Raw genomic sequence first — 19731 nt, forward strand, 5'->3', positions numbered from 1 at the left:
CAGGCTGTGTGTATCAGGTGTATACAGTGGTCGAAGTGGGAATTTTGAAGTGGGGGTATGGAATATTTATGGTCGTACTTATGAGTAAGAAAAGGGGCGTGGTCACTAAAAAGGATGTGTTCTTAAGACACGCCCCTTTTCATCAGTGTAGTGTACCACATTGTACTACCCCTTATTCACATTATGCCACACAATAGTAGTGCCTCTTATAACACATTATGCCATGCTGTAGTAGTGCCCCTTACACATTATGCCACACAGTAATGCCCTCTACAAATTAAGCAGAATTGCCCCACCTCCTTCCCCGCAGCCTCTTACCTCCCCCTGTGTCCCTCCAGCATCATCTGACCTCCGCATCATAGGGAAACCAGCAGCAGCCTCAGACCTCCCCCTCACGTGCCAGCAGCAGCAGGTGTGGATTTGGTGATGGGTCCGGCAGGCATCCATGGAGAGACAGCGGCACAGTGCCGCAGTCATTTTGAATCTGGCACTGGGCGAGATGCATCAAGGGTAAAAATGCGGTCAGGCCCTGACAATGCAGGTTTGATCGCATTTTTCATATGCAATAAGCCCCGGAGTGTAATGCACTCTGGGAATTAGTTGCGGTGGGTAACGCCATCTTCCTGATGGCATTACCCTATAGAAGCCTATGGGCTTCTCTCCACAGAGTGTTTTGAGATCCCTCCCAGCTCACCCTGCGGCGCGCTCATCCTTCTGCGCATGCGCAGAAGGACGCTGGAGGGGCTTCTGGGTTGTAGACCCGGAAGTCCCTCCACTGCAAAGGGCCACTCTTACCGTCAGAGCAGTTATTTTATGGGGATCGTCATGCATACCGGCCACTGTCTGTTAACCAATTGGAGCTCACAGACCGACAGCCAATCAGGAGCCACCTGTACATGTACATTACATGTACAGCAATGCCGTCTCTCTTAAGGTAGGTAGTCGGAAGGTGGGCAATAGGAAAGTAGACAATTAGTAGTTAGGTTAATAGCAGGTTGGTATTATGTCGGCAGGGATAGGTAAGTAGAGAGTAGACAGGTAAGTAATAAGGTATGTAATAGGAAAGTGGGCAGTAGGTATGAAGACAATAAGTAGGTTTATAGCAGGTAGGTGCAGTGGCGTAAGTTCATCCCAGACAAAAGTTATAATTTGGTGCCCCCCCCCCATTGTCTCCCATAGTTCTGCCCCTGATCAGTGCTGGGATTGCACGCCCAACCTGTTCTATATAGTTAATTGTAGGACTCAGATTTTGCTTTTCGGAAAAGTATTTTTGGTTTACACCTTGAACAGCATGTGACACGACTGTAAGGTGATGTTTTGAAGGCTTAAACAAGTTAGATCTACAAGGCTACTTTTTTATGTCACATCGGAATCCTCCTCTGTGTGACATTATATAATGTAAATAGTAACAGCTGTAACTAGCAACCCTGGCTGGCTGATGTATACCATCTAGCACAATGGCTGCACTCTGACACTTTATATATAACTAGATGTAACGAGACTGACAGTAGGAGAAATAATTAGGCCAAACTTGTGGGTGTGGCTTTCCTTTCCATTTAGTTAAGGGGAATATAAATAATGCTATTTGCAATGGGTTTTTTTTTTACTATCACTCAATAAAATATGAAAATGTTATATTGTGGAGAGAGCAATATAATATTTTACTTATTTACATCTGTTAGGTCAGTGCTTGACACATTTTTCTAAAATCTAGGAGCCAGCTAAAAAGTTTAGGAGCCAAACCATGCCAGAGACCAAAATATATGAAAACTTGGAGAGACCATACAGTATGAGCCCAAATTCACATAATACAACACAGTAGGGCCTAAATTCATATTATGCCACATGTGGGATAATGAGTAATACGTACATAGGATGAAGCATGAAACTTTTTAGCAGGGGGAAGGAAAGAGGCACACTTGTAGAGGCTACTGTAACTGGCTGTCTCTGGGCCTGATTCAGACCCGGTCGATATCAGCCGTCCTCTCGCTATTGCCAATGTTTGCTAATCTGCGCATGCATCGCAGTGCGCAAACTACACAGTGCGATCGCAGAGTGCTTGCTCGCCCAGCAAAGCCAGCCCAGCAGAGTGAGTGACAGGAGAGGCCGTTTGTGGGTGGTAACAGGGGCAGTCCAGTAATAATGGGGGAGTGGAGGTGTGAACTCAGGCGTGCCCGAGTGTTTCAATGCTGTTTTAGAGGCATGCATAATTAAGAGGCAGCGCCTTTCTGATTTCCTCGCAGAGCTTGCGGTAGGGTCAAGGCTCCCGCTAGCACTGCGTTCACAGCCGATGGTGCTCGATGCTCGATACTTGATGCACACACACTACATACAGCACATACACACATGGCAGCAGGGAGCACACACACTACATACAGCACATACACACATGGCAGCAGGGAGCACACACACTACATACAGCACATACACACATGGCAGCAGGGAGCACACACACTACATACAGCACATACACACATGGCAGCAGGGAGCACACACACTACATACAGCACATACACACATGGCAGCAGGGAGCACACACACTACATACAGCACATACACACATGGCAGCAGGGAGCACACACACTACATACAGCACATACACACATGGCAGCAGGGAGCACACACACTACATACAGCACATACACACATGGCAGCAAAGAGCACACACACTACATACAGCACATACACACATGGCAGCAGGGAGCACACACACTACATACAGCACACACACACATGGCAGCAGGGAACACACACACTACATACAGCACACACACACATGGCAGCAGGGAGCACACACACTACATACAGCACATACACACATGGCAGCAGGGAGCACACACACTACATACAGCACATACACACATGGCAGCAGGGAGCACACACACTACATACAGCACATACACACATGGCAGCAGGGAGCACACACACTACATACAGCACATACACACATGGCAGCAGGGAGCACACACACTACATACAGCACATACACACATGGCAGCAGGGAGCACACACACTACATACACACATGGCAGCAGGGAAGGGGTGGCAAGCACACACAGCATGTAGAGAGAGGTGGCTCACCTGCATGGTGCTATACAGAAAGCAGCTGCTCCTGCAGGGCTCATTGAAGAAGCCTTTGGTCGGGGCAGAGAGAGGATCTTCCCCAGGTCCCGCCCCTGCCTATCGTCTGAACAGCTTCATCCAGGCCATGAGATCCCCGGCAGCGTGTGGGATGTGCAAACATTGCAGCACCAGACAGAGGCATGGCAGCAGCAGGGAGAGAGGCACTTGTCCCGATCAGGGTGACAGCAGCGGGGGAGGTAACGTTTGGTGCAGAATGAGTCCCTACAACTAGAAATCCACGTGACCGAGCCCCTCTGAGGTAAGCTGCTGCTGCTGCTCTGCACTTTTCCTCCTCCTGCTGTCCGCCAGGGCTCCCAGGTCCGCAAACTCCAAGTGACACATGGACCTGTCAGCCTGGCTGAGAGCCCTGGTAGAATGCAGGAGGAGAAGTGCAGAGCAGCAGGACCTGTCCAGAGCGCGGGAGGAGAAATGCAGTACGGCAGCAACTTTACTCGGGGGAGAGGGGGCTCAGTGTCCATTTCCCACAGTAGGTACTCAGTCCCCCGGATTTCTAGTTGTGGGGATTCTCTGCGCCAAAAGTTACCTTCCCCCCATACCTCTCCCACTGGTTTCTCCTTCCCCCACTGCTGCCACCGCCGGATCGGGCCCAGAGTCTCCCTGATTGCCACATGTGTGTGTGGTAGTTCCCTCCTGTTAGGGCAGCGGACATCAAAGCAGGGCTCAGTGCTTGAAATGCCGGTATACTATACCGTTGTATACCGGCACACTTCGAGCACTGGGTGTATATGAAACATAAATGCATTCTGTGTTTAGTCTTGAGTCCCATCCCCAAGATATCCCATTATGGTATGCAAATATGCCAAAATACGGAAAAAAAATAATATCCAAAATACTTCTGGTCCCAAACATTTTGGGTTTGGGAGACTCAACCTGTACACATTTAGGACCTCATTCAGAGCCGCTCGCAAAAAGCGAGCGCTCGCTCTGAATGAGGGTGGCCGCTTTTTTTTTAAAAGCTGGCCTCCTGGCCGCTCGCTAAGCTGTGGGTGACCTATAGCGAGCGGCCATGATGATGGTTGCGATGGTCAAGACCATCGCGACCATCGGGCTTGCGACGAGACCCTTGTGGTAGGGTCTCGTTCATCGCAAGCCCCAGAGAGCTTTCGGCTCTAACAGAGCTGAAAGCTCTCCACTGACATCACTTGTGATGTCAGTGGGGCCGCCCCCAAACGGCAGATGTTCTCATGGGAACGCCTCCGTTTGGGCAGCCACCCCCCCGGCCCGTCCACCAAAGGGGGCGAGCTGTCACTCAACATCGACAGCTCGCCCCCTTTGGTGCGAGACCCGGAGCGACGGAGTGCCCGTCGCTAGCCGGGTCTCGCGCATGCGCACGATGGAGCCGGCTCCGTCGTGCGCATGCGCTGTGGGCCACCATCAACCCGGTTGCGAGTGCCCAGCGCTTGCGACCAGGTCTGAATCAGGCCTGACAAGGATTGCACACTCCTGGTTACAGTCATGGATTCAAGGGCAACTGTACTGACAAAACATTTGGATTAATTTGTCTTGATTTGAGACCAGTCTTATGTCTGCTTCTGAAAATCTAGTTGTTTAATTTTTAATATATATTTTGCTATCACTGTATTTTGTTATGAATCCCTGTTGAACAGCACTGAAGTATATATCCATTTTTTTTTTCATTTAACGAATAGTAATAACAAAAATGATGTTTTCGCTTTAGGATCAAGATGTGCACAAAAATAACTATGGAAGACTTCCTGACTGTACACCATGAGTTGGGACATATTCAGTATGATATGGCCTATCACGGTCTCCCCATGTTGTTGAGGGATGGTGCTAATGAAGGTTTCCATGAGGCAGTGGGGGAAATCATGTCTCTATCTGCAGCTACACCTAAGCACTTAAAGTCACTCCAGCTATTGCCTCCTTCTTTTGTAGAGGATGACAAAGGTAAATACAACTCAGGAATTGTACAAAAGTATTTCTAAATGTATTAATTAACAGTGGTAGCATACTGTGCTTTGGCACCTATGGCAAAGATGCCAAACCACGTCCATTCCTCCAGGTCATCACAATGCACAAACATAATAGTATGATGGTGCATAAATTGTAGCCATCTACATAACGTAATTTATTAAGCCACGGAAAAGCAAGGACTTCTGCAGATGGTTAGGTGCAGAATGTACATTGAAAGACATTCCTACTACTAGGAAACTAACTATTTTTAATGCTATACCTGCAGTAATATTGTGCCCAATACAACTGTTATTTCTGCCAAGCCCTTGTCCCAACTCTGGGGTAAATTTACTAAAGGTATACTTGTCAAAGCGGTCATTGATCAGTTGCTTTGACTGATGGTTTTAAAGCGGATTACTCCACCACCCACACCTTCAGGACTAGGTTAGATATATGTAAAATTAACTTTTGGATGAACTAAAAGAATAAATATTTATAGTAAAGTTTTGCAATGCAATACCCTAAACTAAATAGATATGAGATTTATTCAATTCTATCTATATCGCGAGAGAACAAATTCCCAGGAGAATAGCATACACAATGCTAACACAGTCGGGATGCCGGTGGTCAGAATCCCAACAGCAGCATCTCGACAGTCAGAATCCCCACGCCCAAAAGTAAGTGGCCTAACCTTAGGGCCTGATTCAGAGCCGGACGCTCTGACCAGAGAGCTCGCTCTGAATCAGGGCCCTCCTACCTGTTCTTGGAGCGGCCTCATGGACGCTCCCATAGCTGTGGGTTACCACCCACAGCTATAGCGAGCGTCCATGATGAAGGTCGCGATGGTCAAGACCATCGCGACCATCGGGCTTGCGACGAGACCCTGCGGTAGGGTCTCGCTACCGCAATCCCTGGAGTGATTTTGGCTCTATCAGAGCCAAAATCACTCCCACTGACATCACTACTGATGTCAGTGGGGCCGGCCCCAGACGGTAGGCATTCCCATGGGAACGCCTCCGTCTGGCAGCCACGCCCCTGGCATGCCCACCAAAGGGGGCGTGCTGTCACTCACCATCGACAGCACGCCCCCTTTGGTGCGAGACCCCGAGCGACAGATTCCTCGTCGCTCGCCGGGTCTCGCGCATGCGCATTCGGGCACCATCGACCCGCTTGCGAGCGTCCTTCACTCGCGAGCGGGTCTGAATTAGGCCCTTAATCCCTAATACTAACCCACCTTTCCTGCAGCCTAACCCTCCCCTCCTCCGCAGCCTAACCCTAAGCCTCCTTCCCGCAGGTGGGTGGGAAATCCTTCCCACCCACAGCCTAACCCCAACCCCTCCCCTGGTGGCTAATCTAACTCTCCCCCTGAATTTAATACTTTTCGCCGGGATGCCGACAGTTGGGATTCTGGTGCCGGGATTCCGCCGGCTGTTGGAATGTCAACTACATTCCGCTCACACTGCCTCCATCAGTGGAATAGTGCACTTCAGCAGGCAAATAATTATTCATTAAAGCTTTGATGCGCGAAATACCTGCGCTATAAGCAGTATAAAGTGCAAGAAATAATTTAACATACAAGGTTCTTATCATTACAAACAGGAGCAGTGACAGCAAGAATGGACGATTAATTCCAACAAGGACTTTTATTGAGACAAATGCTGTATCAAACACCCTGTTTAAATAGCAAACATAATATAATTAAATAACTAACATGATTAAAAGGCAGATATGACAAACAAGTTATTTACAGTTAAGCAACTAAATTAAAGCTTTGTGTTTGCCATGGAAACAACATGCTGAATACAATACTATTAACATTTGTATATATAACGCCAGCACTTTCCGTTGCACCTTACAATTGGGATTACTCTTTTACTACCTCAACCTAAGGAATTCAAAGAAATTAATATTTAATATATATATATATTAATATATTAAGGCATATATTTGAGAATTGTCTATAACAGTTAGCTGCAAACCAATGTAAAAATGGCAAGTGTTTCAGCTGAATGCATAAGCTACAGGATACTTTTCTATACAGTACAGTATATGGTATTAGTCCTACAAAGCTCATGATACTGTATAGAATAAAGGTAAGTTCCTAATGTATATGTGTATGTTAATATTTCATATTACTACACTAAGCAACTTATAGGGGTTTATGTAATGAGTGTGGTACAAAAGGTCAACAATGTATAGGTCGACACTAAATGGTCGACAGGCAAGCAATAGGTCGCCAAGTACAAAAGGTCGACTGACAAAAAGGTTAACAGGTATAAAAGGTCAACTGATAAAAGGTTGACAAGGACAAGCGGTCGAAGCACATATGGTCGACACAAAAATTGTTGACTTTTTTTATTTTAAGCCTAATCCTAACCCTAATCATCCCTCTAGTGCTTAAACCTAACCCTCCACCTGGTGCCTAACCTTAACCCTCCCCAAAGTGCCTAAACCTAACCCTCTCCCTAGTGCCTAAAACTAACCCTCTCCCTAGTGCCTAAACCTAACCGTCACCTCTGGCAGCCTAATCCTCCCCCAAGTGCCTAACCCTAAAAAAATAATAAGCATGTGTCGACTGTTTGTGTGTGAACCATTGGTGTGTCAACCATTTTAACCTGTCGACCGTTTAGTACCTGTCAACCTTTTGTATCTGTCGACCATCTGGTGTCGACATTTTGTCTGTTGACCCTTCATCCTTATGTACTTGGTTTCGATCTCCTAGAATCAGCATGATTTTGGCTCTACACGTACAGTATAAGCCTCTACATTTAAAGCAGCAATTTGTTTTAAGGCAAAAAAACTGTCAAAAGTCACATTATGTAACTGTTCTTGCTGATAAAAGCAACAGTACTATTGAAAATAATTTGGCAGTTATCAATAAAAGTGTCAAATAATTTGTTTTATATCCTTAATGTGTCTCTGTTTCAACTGTGACATTTGAAGAGCTAAATGCTTTCTTTGTAGACCAAAGGCAGCAGTGACATCTGGAGGCCAAAAGATACAAGTTACTGCACTCTATGAAAGATATACTGGGGAAGAGTAACAAGCAATAACATTATTTAACAGAGGAATCAGTTTTAATATTTAATTCTACAGAACATTTTAAAATAATATTTTATATATACTATGTGTATTCAGAAGCTCTCTGGCTGCAAATGATACGTGGAAGATAATTCCAAGTATTCCAAATAAATTTGGCTTTTTATGATCTTTAGAAACTGAAATCAACTTCTTGCTTAGACAAGCGCTCACCATTGTTGGCACCTTACCATTCACCTACATGCTAGAGCAATGGAGATGGCAGGTTTTTAAAGGACTAATCCCAAAGGACCGTTGGATGAAGACATGGTGGGAGATGAAGTAAGCATTTACAAAAGTTGATAGTTTTTATAGGTTTTATAACATTATTATTTATTTATACAATTGTTTTTATTTGTTTTATAACATTATTATTATTATTATTATTATTATTTTAGTTAATGTGTACCTCCTTGATAATGAGGTGTTCTGCTCTACAATTTGATCCATGTCACCCAGTGAATAACTATTATGTAAAACTATAACCAAGATGTCAATAGTTACCATGAACTGCAAAATAAAATATAACTAAACTTCAGAAATAAGAAAACAATTATAGACTCAAAAACTAAATCAAGTTTTTGTCATGAAATAAATGGCAGCATTCCAGTATATTTATTTTGTTACATTCTTTTAATTACTTATTAACATTTTAATATTTAAAGTGACTCCAAATTACCATGTTTTTTTTATCTGAACTGTACTTTTTATTCTAGGCGAGAACTTGTTGGAGTAGTGGAGCCCGTTCCTCATGATGAGACATATTGTGATCCTCCCACTCTTTTCCATGTGGCTAATGATTATTCATTCATCAGGTAAATATCTGCGTTCCCTGTAATCCACTTATTTTTGGCAGTAAAATACTCCTTTGGTGCAAAGAATCATTCTGAACCCATATGACATCTCAGTCTGGACCTCAGCAAAGAGGCTGCAATCACAAGTAAATGTAGTGGTTGAAAGACACGTATCAAATTGAATGGGAGACTTAGGGGGATGAACAGAAAACTTAAATCCAGCCCTCGGATAGATGTTGGTTTGAGTTATAGATATAATATTTGAGAAGCAATGGCGTTGCTCCCCTGTTCAGAAGCGTTTAACAGTTCTGGGAACAGACAACCAATGTGATGCAGAAGCTGAGATGCAGTAACCAATCAGGATTACGGGTAACAAGTCCGGTATTCAGTCAACACAGGTTAATGATTATACACAAAGTCCTGGCACAATCCAGGTCAGCAGACAGGTTATCAGATCTCTCAAAGTCCTCACACAAGCTGAGTCAGTTCACAGGTTATCAGGACAAATAGAGGAAGCAGAGGGAGAGTCAGAATGTAGCCAGAGGTCAGAAGTACTAGACAAACACAACAGCCAGGTTCAGGGCAGTATCTGGAAATTGACCTTAATTACCTAGCCTTATGCTGGGTACACACTTAACAGATATATCTGCAGATTGAGTGATCTGCAGATATATCTGCAGGTGATGGTTGTTCGTACACACTGAACAACCATCATCTGTGTTCAGTGTGTAGGAGGAGGCAAGTCCCGCTGGTCAGGTCCCTCTGCATATATATAGATATACATATAGATATATCGGCAGATCAATTGATCGGCCAATATAACTATCAGTGGTACCAGCTCAAGTAAGTTCCCCCTATAAAGGTGAAAGGAGTTTGTCTATTAGTTCAGACAGGTGTCTTAATTATGTTGTAGAAAGAGGAGAAATGGGCATGTCAGTAATTTTCAGACTGTGAACTCTGTAAGCAGCTCACCAGAAAGGGGTGGCAAGCCCCTATATATAACATAGAGCAACAGAAAAAATTGGGAGTGTAATCAGATCAATATATATATTTATTATTATAATAAAAAGATAGCATGCATATGGAACAATAAAAACAATTTATATTATCAGAATATAACAGAACCTCTTAATGGCACCTTCCCAAAGTGCTAGTGCAATCACTCAAGAGACCTAATTCGCTCCAAAGATGAAAAATATATATACTAGAGTAACTTGGACATATAACATAGGTGATGGTGGTTTATTAGTGACCCAGTCTTAATTATGTGCATGCACAGGTTGTAAACAATAACAACAGGACCAGTTTCTCCATTTACAACCAGAGCGATACAGTCAAAGTCCAGAGAGCCGTAACATTTGGAAGACTCGAAAGATAATCGTATACAGTTCTTCTGGCCGCCAGATGGTGCTGTAGCACAATGTGTATAAAGTAAATGTTTTAACAATAAGTTGCGTGGTCACATAGACTGACTGCCAGATGGCTGTGCCTAAGAACTTTGCTCAACATCGCCTCATGACAGCTAGATAACTAACAAGCGTCCTTAATTAATCTGTGCAGCTGCAATCAACATGGAATGAACTAGGCCATTTTATTCCCCAACTGCGTGATACCCCACCAAGTTCTGTCCCTCTAGGCTGCAGCCTAATCAGACTAATGGTTGATCATGCACTGGTAGAAAACCACAATTGTGTTTGTCATGCAGATATTATACAAGGACAATTTACCAATTCCAGTTCCAGGATGCACTCTGTAAAGCTGCAAATCACAATGGTCCTCTTCACTCTTGTGATATCACAAACTCTACTGACGCAGGAAATAAACTACGGTGGGTAAAATAGTGTGTGCCTTATTATCGCTTTTCACCATGGTTCAGAAATGCTTTTTGAGTAATGACCATTAATATATTTCTCAGGGCCATGCTGGAGCTGGGGAATTCGAGGCCCTGGACTGAAGCACTTGAGCGGATAACAGGGGATCTTAAGATGAACGTCCAACCACTCCTGGATTACTTTCAACCATTATATGAATGGTTACAGGAGACTAACCGAGCCAATAACTGGGTGGCCAACTGGACAACAGACTGGGATCCATGTAAATGGAGAATATTATCCTATTAATAGTTAATAATCCAAATTTGCTAAATAAATATCCCACCTCCCCAGTATATTTCAATTCAGAAATAGAAGCTGCTATATTGCTAAATTAAATCTGTCCATACAAACTCCATATTTCCACCATGAAAGAAGATTCCTGTGGTCATAACTTTTAAATGAGCCCAGTAAGCAATGTCACTACGAAAACCTTACAATATTGGGCCTCAATCACAGTTGTTCGGTATTGCACAGCTGCAGGGAAGGGTCTAATGCAGCAGCAGGTGCCTGGTGTAAATAGACGCCTCCTGACAGCATTGCAGATCTGAGTGCTGAGTCCTAAGATGCAGCATCGTATCTTCTGCGAGACCATTGGCAATCTGAGTAAGCCTGAGGTTACTCAGATAGCCCCTCACAGCCGTAGCTGAGGCCAATAAGAACCCTGGCCTTGGCACTCCCATAAAATGGGGACCGTCCGCGCCCACTCCCCACCCCCAAACGGCTTTGGGGAACTGCAAGAGATCTTGCAGTAGAAGACTGGCACATGGGCAATACACATCCTGCGCATGCGCCTATCATCTAACATCTGAGTACCGCGCAAACCACGGAGAGTTAAAGTACCAACCAATCAGCTCCTGTCATTTTTCAAACACAGCCTGTAAAGTAACAGAAGCTGATTGGTTGGTACTTTATCTCTCTCCAGTTTATCTCTCTTCAAGGCTTAGTACATCTACCCCTAATAGTCTTGAACAACGGTGCGCAGTCATGAGGTCACAGGAAGGTGCGCTCCCGGTCTACTAGTGACTGAGAGCAGTCACGTAGTCTAGTACGCAACTGCTGGGACTTCACTGCAGAGAGAAAAGAGCCAGACAATGCACTCTGCTGACAGGAATCTGGTCCTGGGGCACTTTGAGAGGAGTGCCTGGGGCGTGTGCGCCAATTGACACCCCTTATTCCCTCACATGATCTGTGTGCAGGACAAAATGGAAACCAGAGACGGGCCCCCTAAGCCTCTTGGCACCATAGCAATGTCACCCTCTGCACCCATTATAGTTACGCCCCAGGTTTAGTCGATTACCATAGTCTCTTCTAACTAAGGGGCCTTTTCGTCATCACTTAATTTATACAAAAGCATGTGATACATAAAATTTTCACCTAATTTTGTATAATTTAAGTGTCAGGGCTATTCATCATTCATGTAACGCAGGAGATATCAGAGATATTTCCTGGTTACAATTGTGCATCAATCATTTCTACAATCCCCATAATATGGTATGGGGATGTAGAAATTATGAAATTCATCAAGTTCCGACAAAGGATTTTTTTCGGAACTTGACATTGATTGCGAACGCCACTTTGAGATGGCGTACAGCATCCGATACAGCAGAGGGTCTGAAAAGATCTCTCCCTGCTGTGTCCTCTTACCTTCCAGCAGCTCCCGCTTCCCAGAGCAGTCCTTCTGTGAGCCGGGGCCAGGAGAGGACACAGCAGCAGCGGTCAGCGGCAGCGGGGGTCCTACAGCGGGCATGTGTGATGCGTGCAGGCCAAGTCTCCGGCAAAGCTTAGTTGAGTAGGTACCCCGCACTGCAGCAGCGTCGTGCAGCAGGTCTCAGCTAGGGGGAGCCAAACAGGCTCTGGCAGCCGCAGCGGGTTGATCTACGGCGGCCACAGCGGGGGACTTAATGCATCTAGCAGGTCTCAGTGGGAGCGGGAAAAGCTCCAGTGGCAACGGGTATACCCGGCAGCTTTACAAGGAAGGGGGAGGGGGGTGACAGACGCCGGCAGGGTTAGTTGGAGGGAGGGGGTCTTAGTCTCACTTCGTAGCCTGTTTTCAAGCTGCGCATGACAGGCAGTGAAAACTTAAGAGGGACCAGAGAAAAGTATCTCACTTCCAAGTGATAGTGTAAGGCAGGAGACATGATGAATGCCTCCTAAACTGTGTTTGAACTCACAGTGAGTTCAAACCATAATTATCACAAGTGAAAATTATGTTTTGCTGAATAGGCCCCTAAAGAGCTACCACACATAGGCATCCAAAACATTCTTAATACCTATCTTTTAATTTACACACTCTGATAAGCTTTCCTGCACATTCACGCTCAGTGCTTATTACATTATGCTGCAGTTTGTAATTACAAAACAATACACCCCCCAATATTTGGAGCACTGAAGACCAGCGTCAGTCACACTTTCTGATCTTACAGTAGTTATGTTATACTTTCTGAGGTTTGTTTTCAATTGGATAATTACAGATAGTAGTTTGAATATGATACCGACAATCTGAAGATACTAAATTAATTTTATTTCTATTTAATTTCTAGACACGAACAATTCAATTAAAGTTAGAATAAGCCTAAAATCTGGACTAGGTGCTAATGCGGTAAGATGAATTTCTAGTAGCAGATACAGGTTTTATTTTGTATAGATAGTGCTATTGATCGCTAGTGGCGTGTCCCATCTATCACGCAGTTTCTATCCACCCTACAATGGAGTAAGAAGGGTTATTGTGGTATGATAGCTGATAGAACAGACATGTAAATCAAGGTACAAAGGTTGCACAAGAAGATAACCAAAAGTGAGGGAGGGTGGCACCAATATGAAAAGGATGTAAATATTACCCAAAATGACTGCTACTTTTCCATCTCCTTCTTCAGCTCTAGAGATTATTGCTGTATAAGGATCAATTAACCCCTTCGCCTCACTGGTGTACCTACAATGGGTGCAAATTGGCCCCTTTATCAGTGGGGAACACACACCCAATTAAGAACTTGCACCCTCAGTAGTATGTTGCAATACGCCCCCTACCTGTTGCCAGCAGCGCCATCTTTCATGTGATATACTACTTCCCTCATGAGCCTGACCTTTAGATTGTCCTTTCTACTTCAGGGTCCATAGGGTATCCACAGGATACCTTGGGTATAGGTGTGACGTCAGTCGCAGGGCACCAAAGAGTTAAGCTTTCAGCCTCCCAGGATGCACTAGGTCCCCCTCCTATACCCCGCCCCCGAGCCAAGGCACCTCAGTTTAGTTTGGTGCCCGGCCGGAGTCGGGTGCACCTGTTGGAGTGGGGGCTAGAAGAGCCCCTGAAGCTTATTCTTCATGCAGCTGTGGCTGCACAACTGGATGAACAGCATGGACAGTCAGTCCTGACGTCCATGCTGTCTTCCCTACACCCCGCCGGTACCAGAACGCCGGTACTGATCCGGGGATGCTGGTGGGCGTCTGGGGTCACAGCTAGCGGTGACCCCAGATGCTCCGGACCATGGCCGGATTCAAGGGGGACAGAGGTAAGCAGCGGGGTCCCGCGGTGGGTCCCCGCTGATCACATGGTCCTAAGTCCCCAGGCAGGGGGCTCCCTGGAGACTGGCTGCAGCGTGGAGCCAGGCGACCAACCTGCGCTTCCACTACCCCCTGGGACAGCGGACCGCAGCAGAGCGGTAGCGCTGCGGCGTCCCAGGGGTTAAATGCATGCCAGGGGAGCGCGCCTTCCCTGTCTCACAGCCGGCGCCTCCCCCGCTGCACACAGCCCTCTCTGCATGCTGCCGACTGGTCCTGTGGCAGCGCTCCTCCCCCAGGCCAGCCTCCTCTCTGCTCCTCGGCGGCCATCTTCTCCAGAACGCATGGTGAACGCTGCTGGAAGCGCTGGAAGGAAGCATCGTGGTCTGGGTCCCCCCGCATACCTCTCCTCCGCTGTGGTCAGGTCTGTGTATGCAGCGCTGTGTCCTACCAGGCCCTGTGTCTGTGTAGTTGAGTGATCAGCGCTGTTAGTGCAGGAATTGTTATTTTTCTGCATTGTATGTGACTGTGCTAGCGCTGCTGCCTGTAATCTTTTCTTCCCTAAACTGTCAGCTTTATTACTGTCCCTGTTCTTTCTGCTAAAGCCCTTGCGGTGCGGTGCTGCAGGGTGGTCTCTCGCCTATTTAATACTTAATTGGTGAGAGAGGTCACATACGTGGTGCCATCATGTCTGAAAGTGATTTTCCCCTCCGGCTATAGTGTACCACGTGCAAAGTACCGTTAGCGGAGGGGGAGGGTAGCGCGGAGGGCCTTTGCCGGCAGTGTTTGTCCATGGCGCGGCCTATTACGGTTACAGCACCGGTACAGGAGCCGCCCTGGGCTTGTTTCGCTCAGGCGTTAACAGCTTTAGTGGGCCAGTTAGCTCCGCAGCCCGCGTTTACTCCGATGGGTTTGTCCCAGCAGTCTGTGGTGTCGTCACCCATGCAGGGGTTCCCACGACAATTGGTGGTACCCCACAGTCTCCCTATTTCCCCGCTCCCGGGTTCTCAGGAGCCAGCGTGGGTTAACTCCCTGACGAGTTCTGTACAGCACTTGTCGGATGTGTTGCAAGGGGAGTCTGTGATGCGGTCTCATAAAAGGCCGGTGGCGTCTCTGTCCGCTCCTTATGAGGATGACGAAGGGACGTCTGATGATGGGGAGATTCTAGATCCTTACGATCAGGAACCTCTCCATACTAAGGACGCTGATGCTAAGTCCAAAGTATATATTCCTGGACTTATTCGGGCGGTCCGCACAGCCTTGGTGATTGAGGACGAAGTTCCCCCAGCGGCTAAATCTAAGTATGCCTTTTTCAAAGATGTGAAGGGCGATGCCACAGTCTTTCCTCTTTCGGGTCAGTTGGTGGACCATTTAGAGGAGGCGTGGAAACAACCTGGCAAAAGATACCAGCCGCAGAGACGCCTGGCGGTGGCTTATCCGTTCGCGGATAATTATTTTGCGAAGTGGGAATCCCCTCCACAGGTGGATTCTCACGTGACCCGTCTTGTCCGTAGTGCCACATTGCCGATGCCATCCATGTCCTCCCTTAAGGATGCTACGGACCGCAAGGTAGAAATCTGCCTGAAGTCCGCTTATTCCCTTGCAGGGGGGGCAGTACGGCCGGCTATGGCCATTTGCTGGGTTGCCGGAGCGCTGGGCGGATTCATTAGAGGCTTCTTTTGAATCCGACTGTCCGGCCGATCAGGCGGAGTTGATTGGCAATCTCCGTGATTCGGCCACCTACATCAACGAGGCGGCTCTAGACATTAGTACTCTGGTGTCTAGAATTTCTTCAGCAGCGGTAGCTGCTCGTCGCACCTTGTGGCTGCGATCCTGGAAGGCGGACGCAGATTCCAAGAAAGGTCTGGAAGCGTTGCCGTTTACCGGAGAAGTTCTCTTCGGTCCGGATCTGGATAAGATTGTGGCCACGCTGGCGGCAGCCAAATCTGCCTGTCTCCCGTCGGCCGCTGCTCCTTCTGGTTCGGGTCCATCGTCCTTTCGGTCATCTAGGGCCCAGGGCAGGCCCAAACCACAGTCGTTTCCTCGACAGGCTGGCCCTAAGAAATCGGTCAAGCCCCGGAAGCAGGCATGGAGTACCAGACGTCCGGCCCCCAAGCCAGATGACAAGCCTGCGGCCTGACGGTCCGGGCCTCCCTTTGGGGGATCCCAGGGTGGGAGGCCGCCTGCTACAGTTCGCCCAGTGTTGGTCGACCACTACGACAGACACTTGGGTTCTGGAGGTGGTTTCCCACGGATACGCCCTCTCCTTCCGGCACAGAACCCCGGCTCGCTTCTTCACCACGGGTCTCCCATCAGACCGGAACAAGGCTACGGAGCTGCGGAAGGTATTGCACACTATGCTCCAGGCTGGAGTTATAGTGGCGGTTCCATTCTCCCAGAGGGGCCAGGGTTTCTATTCAAATCTATTTTTGGTACAGAAACCCAATGGGTCATATCGTCCGATTCTCAACCTCAAAGCACTCAACAAGTCTTTGCGGGTCCCGAAGTTTCGGATGGAGACCCTACGGTCCATCATTCTGGCGCTGGAACCTGGGGACTACTTGGTGTCATTGGACATACAGGACGCTTACCTGCATGTCCCTATTCTTTGGCGCCATCAACAGTTCCTCAGGTTTGCAATCAGCAGCGACCACTTCCAGTTTCGGGCGTTACCTTTTGGCCTGGCAACAGCACCACGTGTTTTCACCAAGGTGATGGCGGTCATGGCGGCTTCTCTGCGGCTGCAGGGAGTCCGCATGTTGCCGTATTTGGACGACCTGTTATTGGTGGCAGGATCTCCAGAGCTCCTGTTACGCCACTTGGACCTGACCATTGCACTGCTGCAACGGCACGGCTGGCTAATCAACTGGCAGAAGTCCACTCTAATCCCGTCTCGGAGGATTCTGCATCTTGGAGCCTTATTGGACTCGGGACAGCAAAGGATCTTCGTGACGGAGGACAAGATCTCTGCTTTACAGTCAAGGGTGCGCAGTTGTCTGCACAGCCGCCGGGTGTCCTTACACTCGGCGATGAGGTTACTGGGCTCCATGGTGTCGGTGTTCGACATGGTGGAATACGCCCAGTTTCACTCCAGACCTCTGCAGCACCTGATCCTGTCCAAGTGGAACGGGCTGACTCAGTCTCTGAAGTCCCAGACGATTGTGCTCACCCAGGAGGTTCGCCTGTCCCTTACGTGGTGGTTACAGACGACCCACCTCAACAAGGGACGTCCGTTCTGGGTTCCAAATTGGGTCCTGTTGACAACGGACGCCAGTCTTCGGGGCTGGGGAGCAGTTTCGGGTCCACACTTGTTCCAGGGCAGGTGGACGCCGACAGAAGCGGAGCTTCCAATAAATATCTTGGAACTCCGTGCGGTCTTCAATGCTCTCCAGCAGGCACAGCGGTTTCTCCAGGGTCGCCCGGTGCAGGTCCAGTCGGACAACGCTACCACCGTGGCCTACATAAACAGGCAAGGAGGAACTCGCAGTCGGGCGGCTCTCGTAGAGGTCTCTCGGATCCTGGTTTGGGCGGAGCGCAATCTTCCGGCCATATCAGCGGTCTTCATCCCGGGAGTGCTCAATTGGGAGGCGGACTTTCTAAGTCGCCAGGACGTTCATCCGGGGGAATGGTCCCTGCACCCGGACGTTTTTCAACTACTGGTGGACAGGTGGGGTCTTCCAGAAATCGACCTCATGGCGTCCCGGCACAACAACAAGTTGCCGGTGTACGGGTCTCGCACAAGAGACGAAGGGGCGTCTCTGGTGGATGCTCTGTCCGTCCGGTGGACGTTCCGGTTCACATACCTGTTCCCTCCGGTCTCCCTTCTTCCACGGGTAATCCGGAAATTCAAACAGGAAGGAGGGACGCTCCTGTTGATAGCTCCCGCGTGGCCCAGACGGCACTGGTTCTCAGACCTTCAGGGTCTGTCCGTGGACATTCCTCTGCGGTTGCCGCTACGACCGGACCTTCTGTCTCAAGGTCCTTGCCTTCACCCGGACCTGACTCGGCTGTCTTTGATGGCGTGGCTGTTGAGACGGCCATGCTGAGGTCCCGGGGGTTTTCCAGCTCTGTGGTGCGGACCATGTTACGAGCTCGGAAACCGTCTTCCGCGAGGATATACCATCGCGTGTGGCATACGTTCTTCCAGTGGTGTCGACCGAGAGGTTATGCACCGCGGGAGTTTCGTCTGTCTCGGATTCTCGCCTTCCTGCAAGTGGGACTAGATCATGGGCTTCGCCTTGCTTCTTTGAAGGTACAGGTTTCGGCCCTATCTGTCTGGTTTCACCGTAGGATTGCTACAATCCCGGATGTGCGCACCTTTATGCAGGGTGTTCTCCGCATTCAGCCGCCCTTTGTTCCACCTGTGGCGCCTTGGGATTTGGCTGTGGTCCTGAGGGCTCTCCAAGGTCCGCCGTTTGAACCACTGGGCTCAGTGGATCTTAAATGGCTAACAGCTAAGACTGTTTTCCTTCTGGCCATTGCTTCGGCCAGACGTGTTTCTGAGTTAGGGGCTCTTTCTTGTAGACCCCCTTTCTTGGTTTTTTATGGGAACAGGGCAGTGCTCCGCACTCGGCCCGAGTTTCTTCCCAAAGTTGTTTCCCAGTTTCATATTAACGAGGAAATAGTTGTTCCGGCCTTTAACTCACCGGGTCTTTCCGTGGGTGAGGCCTCTTTGGATGTTGTGCGGGCCTTAAGGACTTATGTTGACCGCACTTCTTCGTTTAGGAAGTCGGACGCTTTGTTTGTCCTCTTTGGCTTCCGTAAAAAGGGTTGGCCTGCTTCAAAGCAAACTTTGGCAGCCTGGATCCGTATGGCTATTTCTGAAGCTTATCTTCATGAAGGCCTACCGGTCCCTCCTTCTCTGAAGGCTCATTCCACTAGGTCTGTGGGTCCTTCGTGGGCAGCTCGACGTGGTGCCTCGGCAGTTCAGATCTGCAAGGCTGCTACGTGGTCTTCTGTCCATACCTTCGTGAGGTATTACAGGTTTGACACCTTCGCCTCTCAGGATGCTTCCTTCGGGCGGCGGATTCTCCTTTCTGCACAGGAGCGTCCCCACCCTTAAAGGATACTGCTTTGGGACATCCCCAAGGTATCCTGTGGATACCCTATGGACCCTGAAGTAGAAAATATGAGATATGGTAAGAACTTACCCTTGTTATCTCTATTTCTACGAAGTCCATAGGGTTCCACAGGACTCCCGCCCTGTCGCACCTGTGCTGCAGATGGGCTTTGCTCTGGTCACCGGTTTTCCGTCTCCCTCTGGTGAGAATGTGATTCTTGTATGTGTCCAGATCTTTGTTCTCTCTCTTCCTTCTCCTCCTCCGGCCTATGGCTTGGTAACTAACTGAGGTGCCTTGGCTCGGGGGCGGGGTATAGGAGGGGGACCTAGTGCATCCTGGGAGGCTGAAAGCTTAACTCTTTGGTGCCCTGCG

The 19731-nt window shown here is 48.2% G+C and overlaps 1 protein-coding gene across 1 annotated transcript in view; it reads left to right on the forward strand.

Annotated features, from left to right (window-relative positions):
• Positions 1 to 19731, forward strand: part of ACE2 (angiotensin converting enzyme 2) — an 84067-nt gene that overhangs the window by 54154 nt on the left and 10182 nt on the right. Inside the window, exons 9-14 of the mRNA XM_088451487.1 lie at positions 4823 to 5052; positions 8274 to 8418; positions 8853 to 8951; positions 10636 to 10758; positions 10846 to 11024; positions 13345 to 13403. Of these exons, the coding sequence (XP_088307613.1) occupies positions 4823 to 5052; positions 8274 to 8418; positions 8853 to 8951; positions 10636 to 10758; positions 10846 to 11024; positions 13345 to 13403 (835 nt within the window). The remainder of the gene's footprint in view (positions 1 to 4822; positions 5053 to 8273; positions 8419 to 8852; positions 8952 to 10635; positions 10759 to 10845; positions 11025 to 13344; positions 13404 to 19731) is intronic.

Source organism: Taudactylus pleione, unplaced genomic scaffold (genome assembly GCF_031769625.1).
Source record: "Taudactylus pleione unplaced genomic scaffold, aTauple2 ptg000026l, whole genome shotgun sequence".
NCBI classification, from domain to species: Eukaryota; Metazoa; Chordata; class Amphibia; order Anura; family Myobatrachidae; genus Taudactylus; species Taudactylus pleione.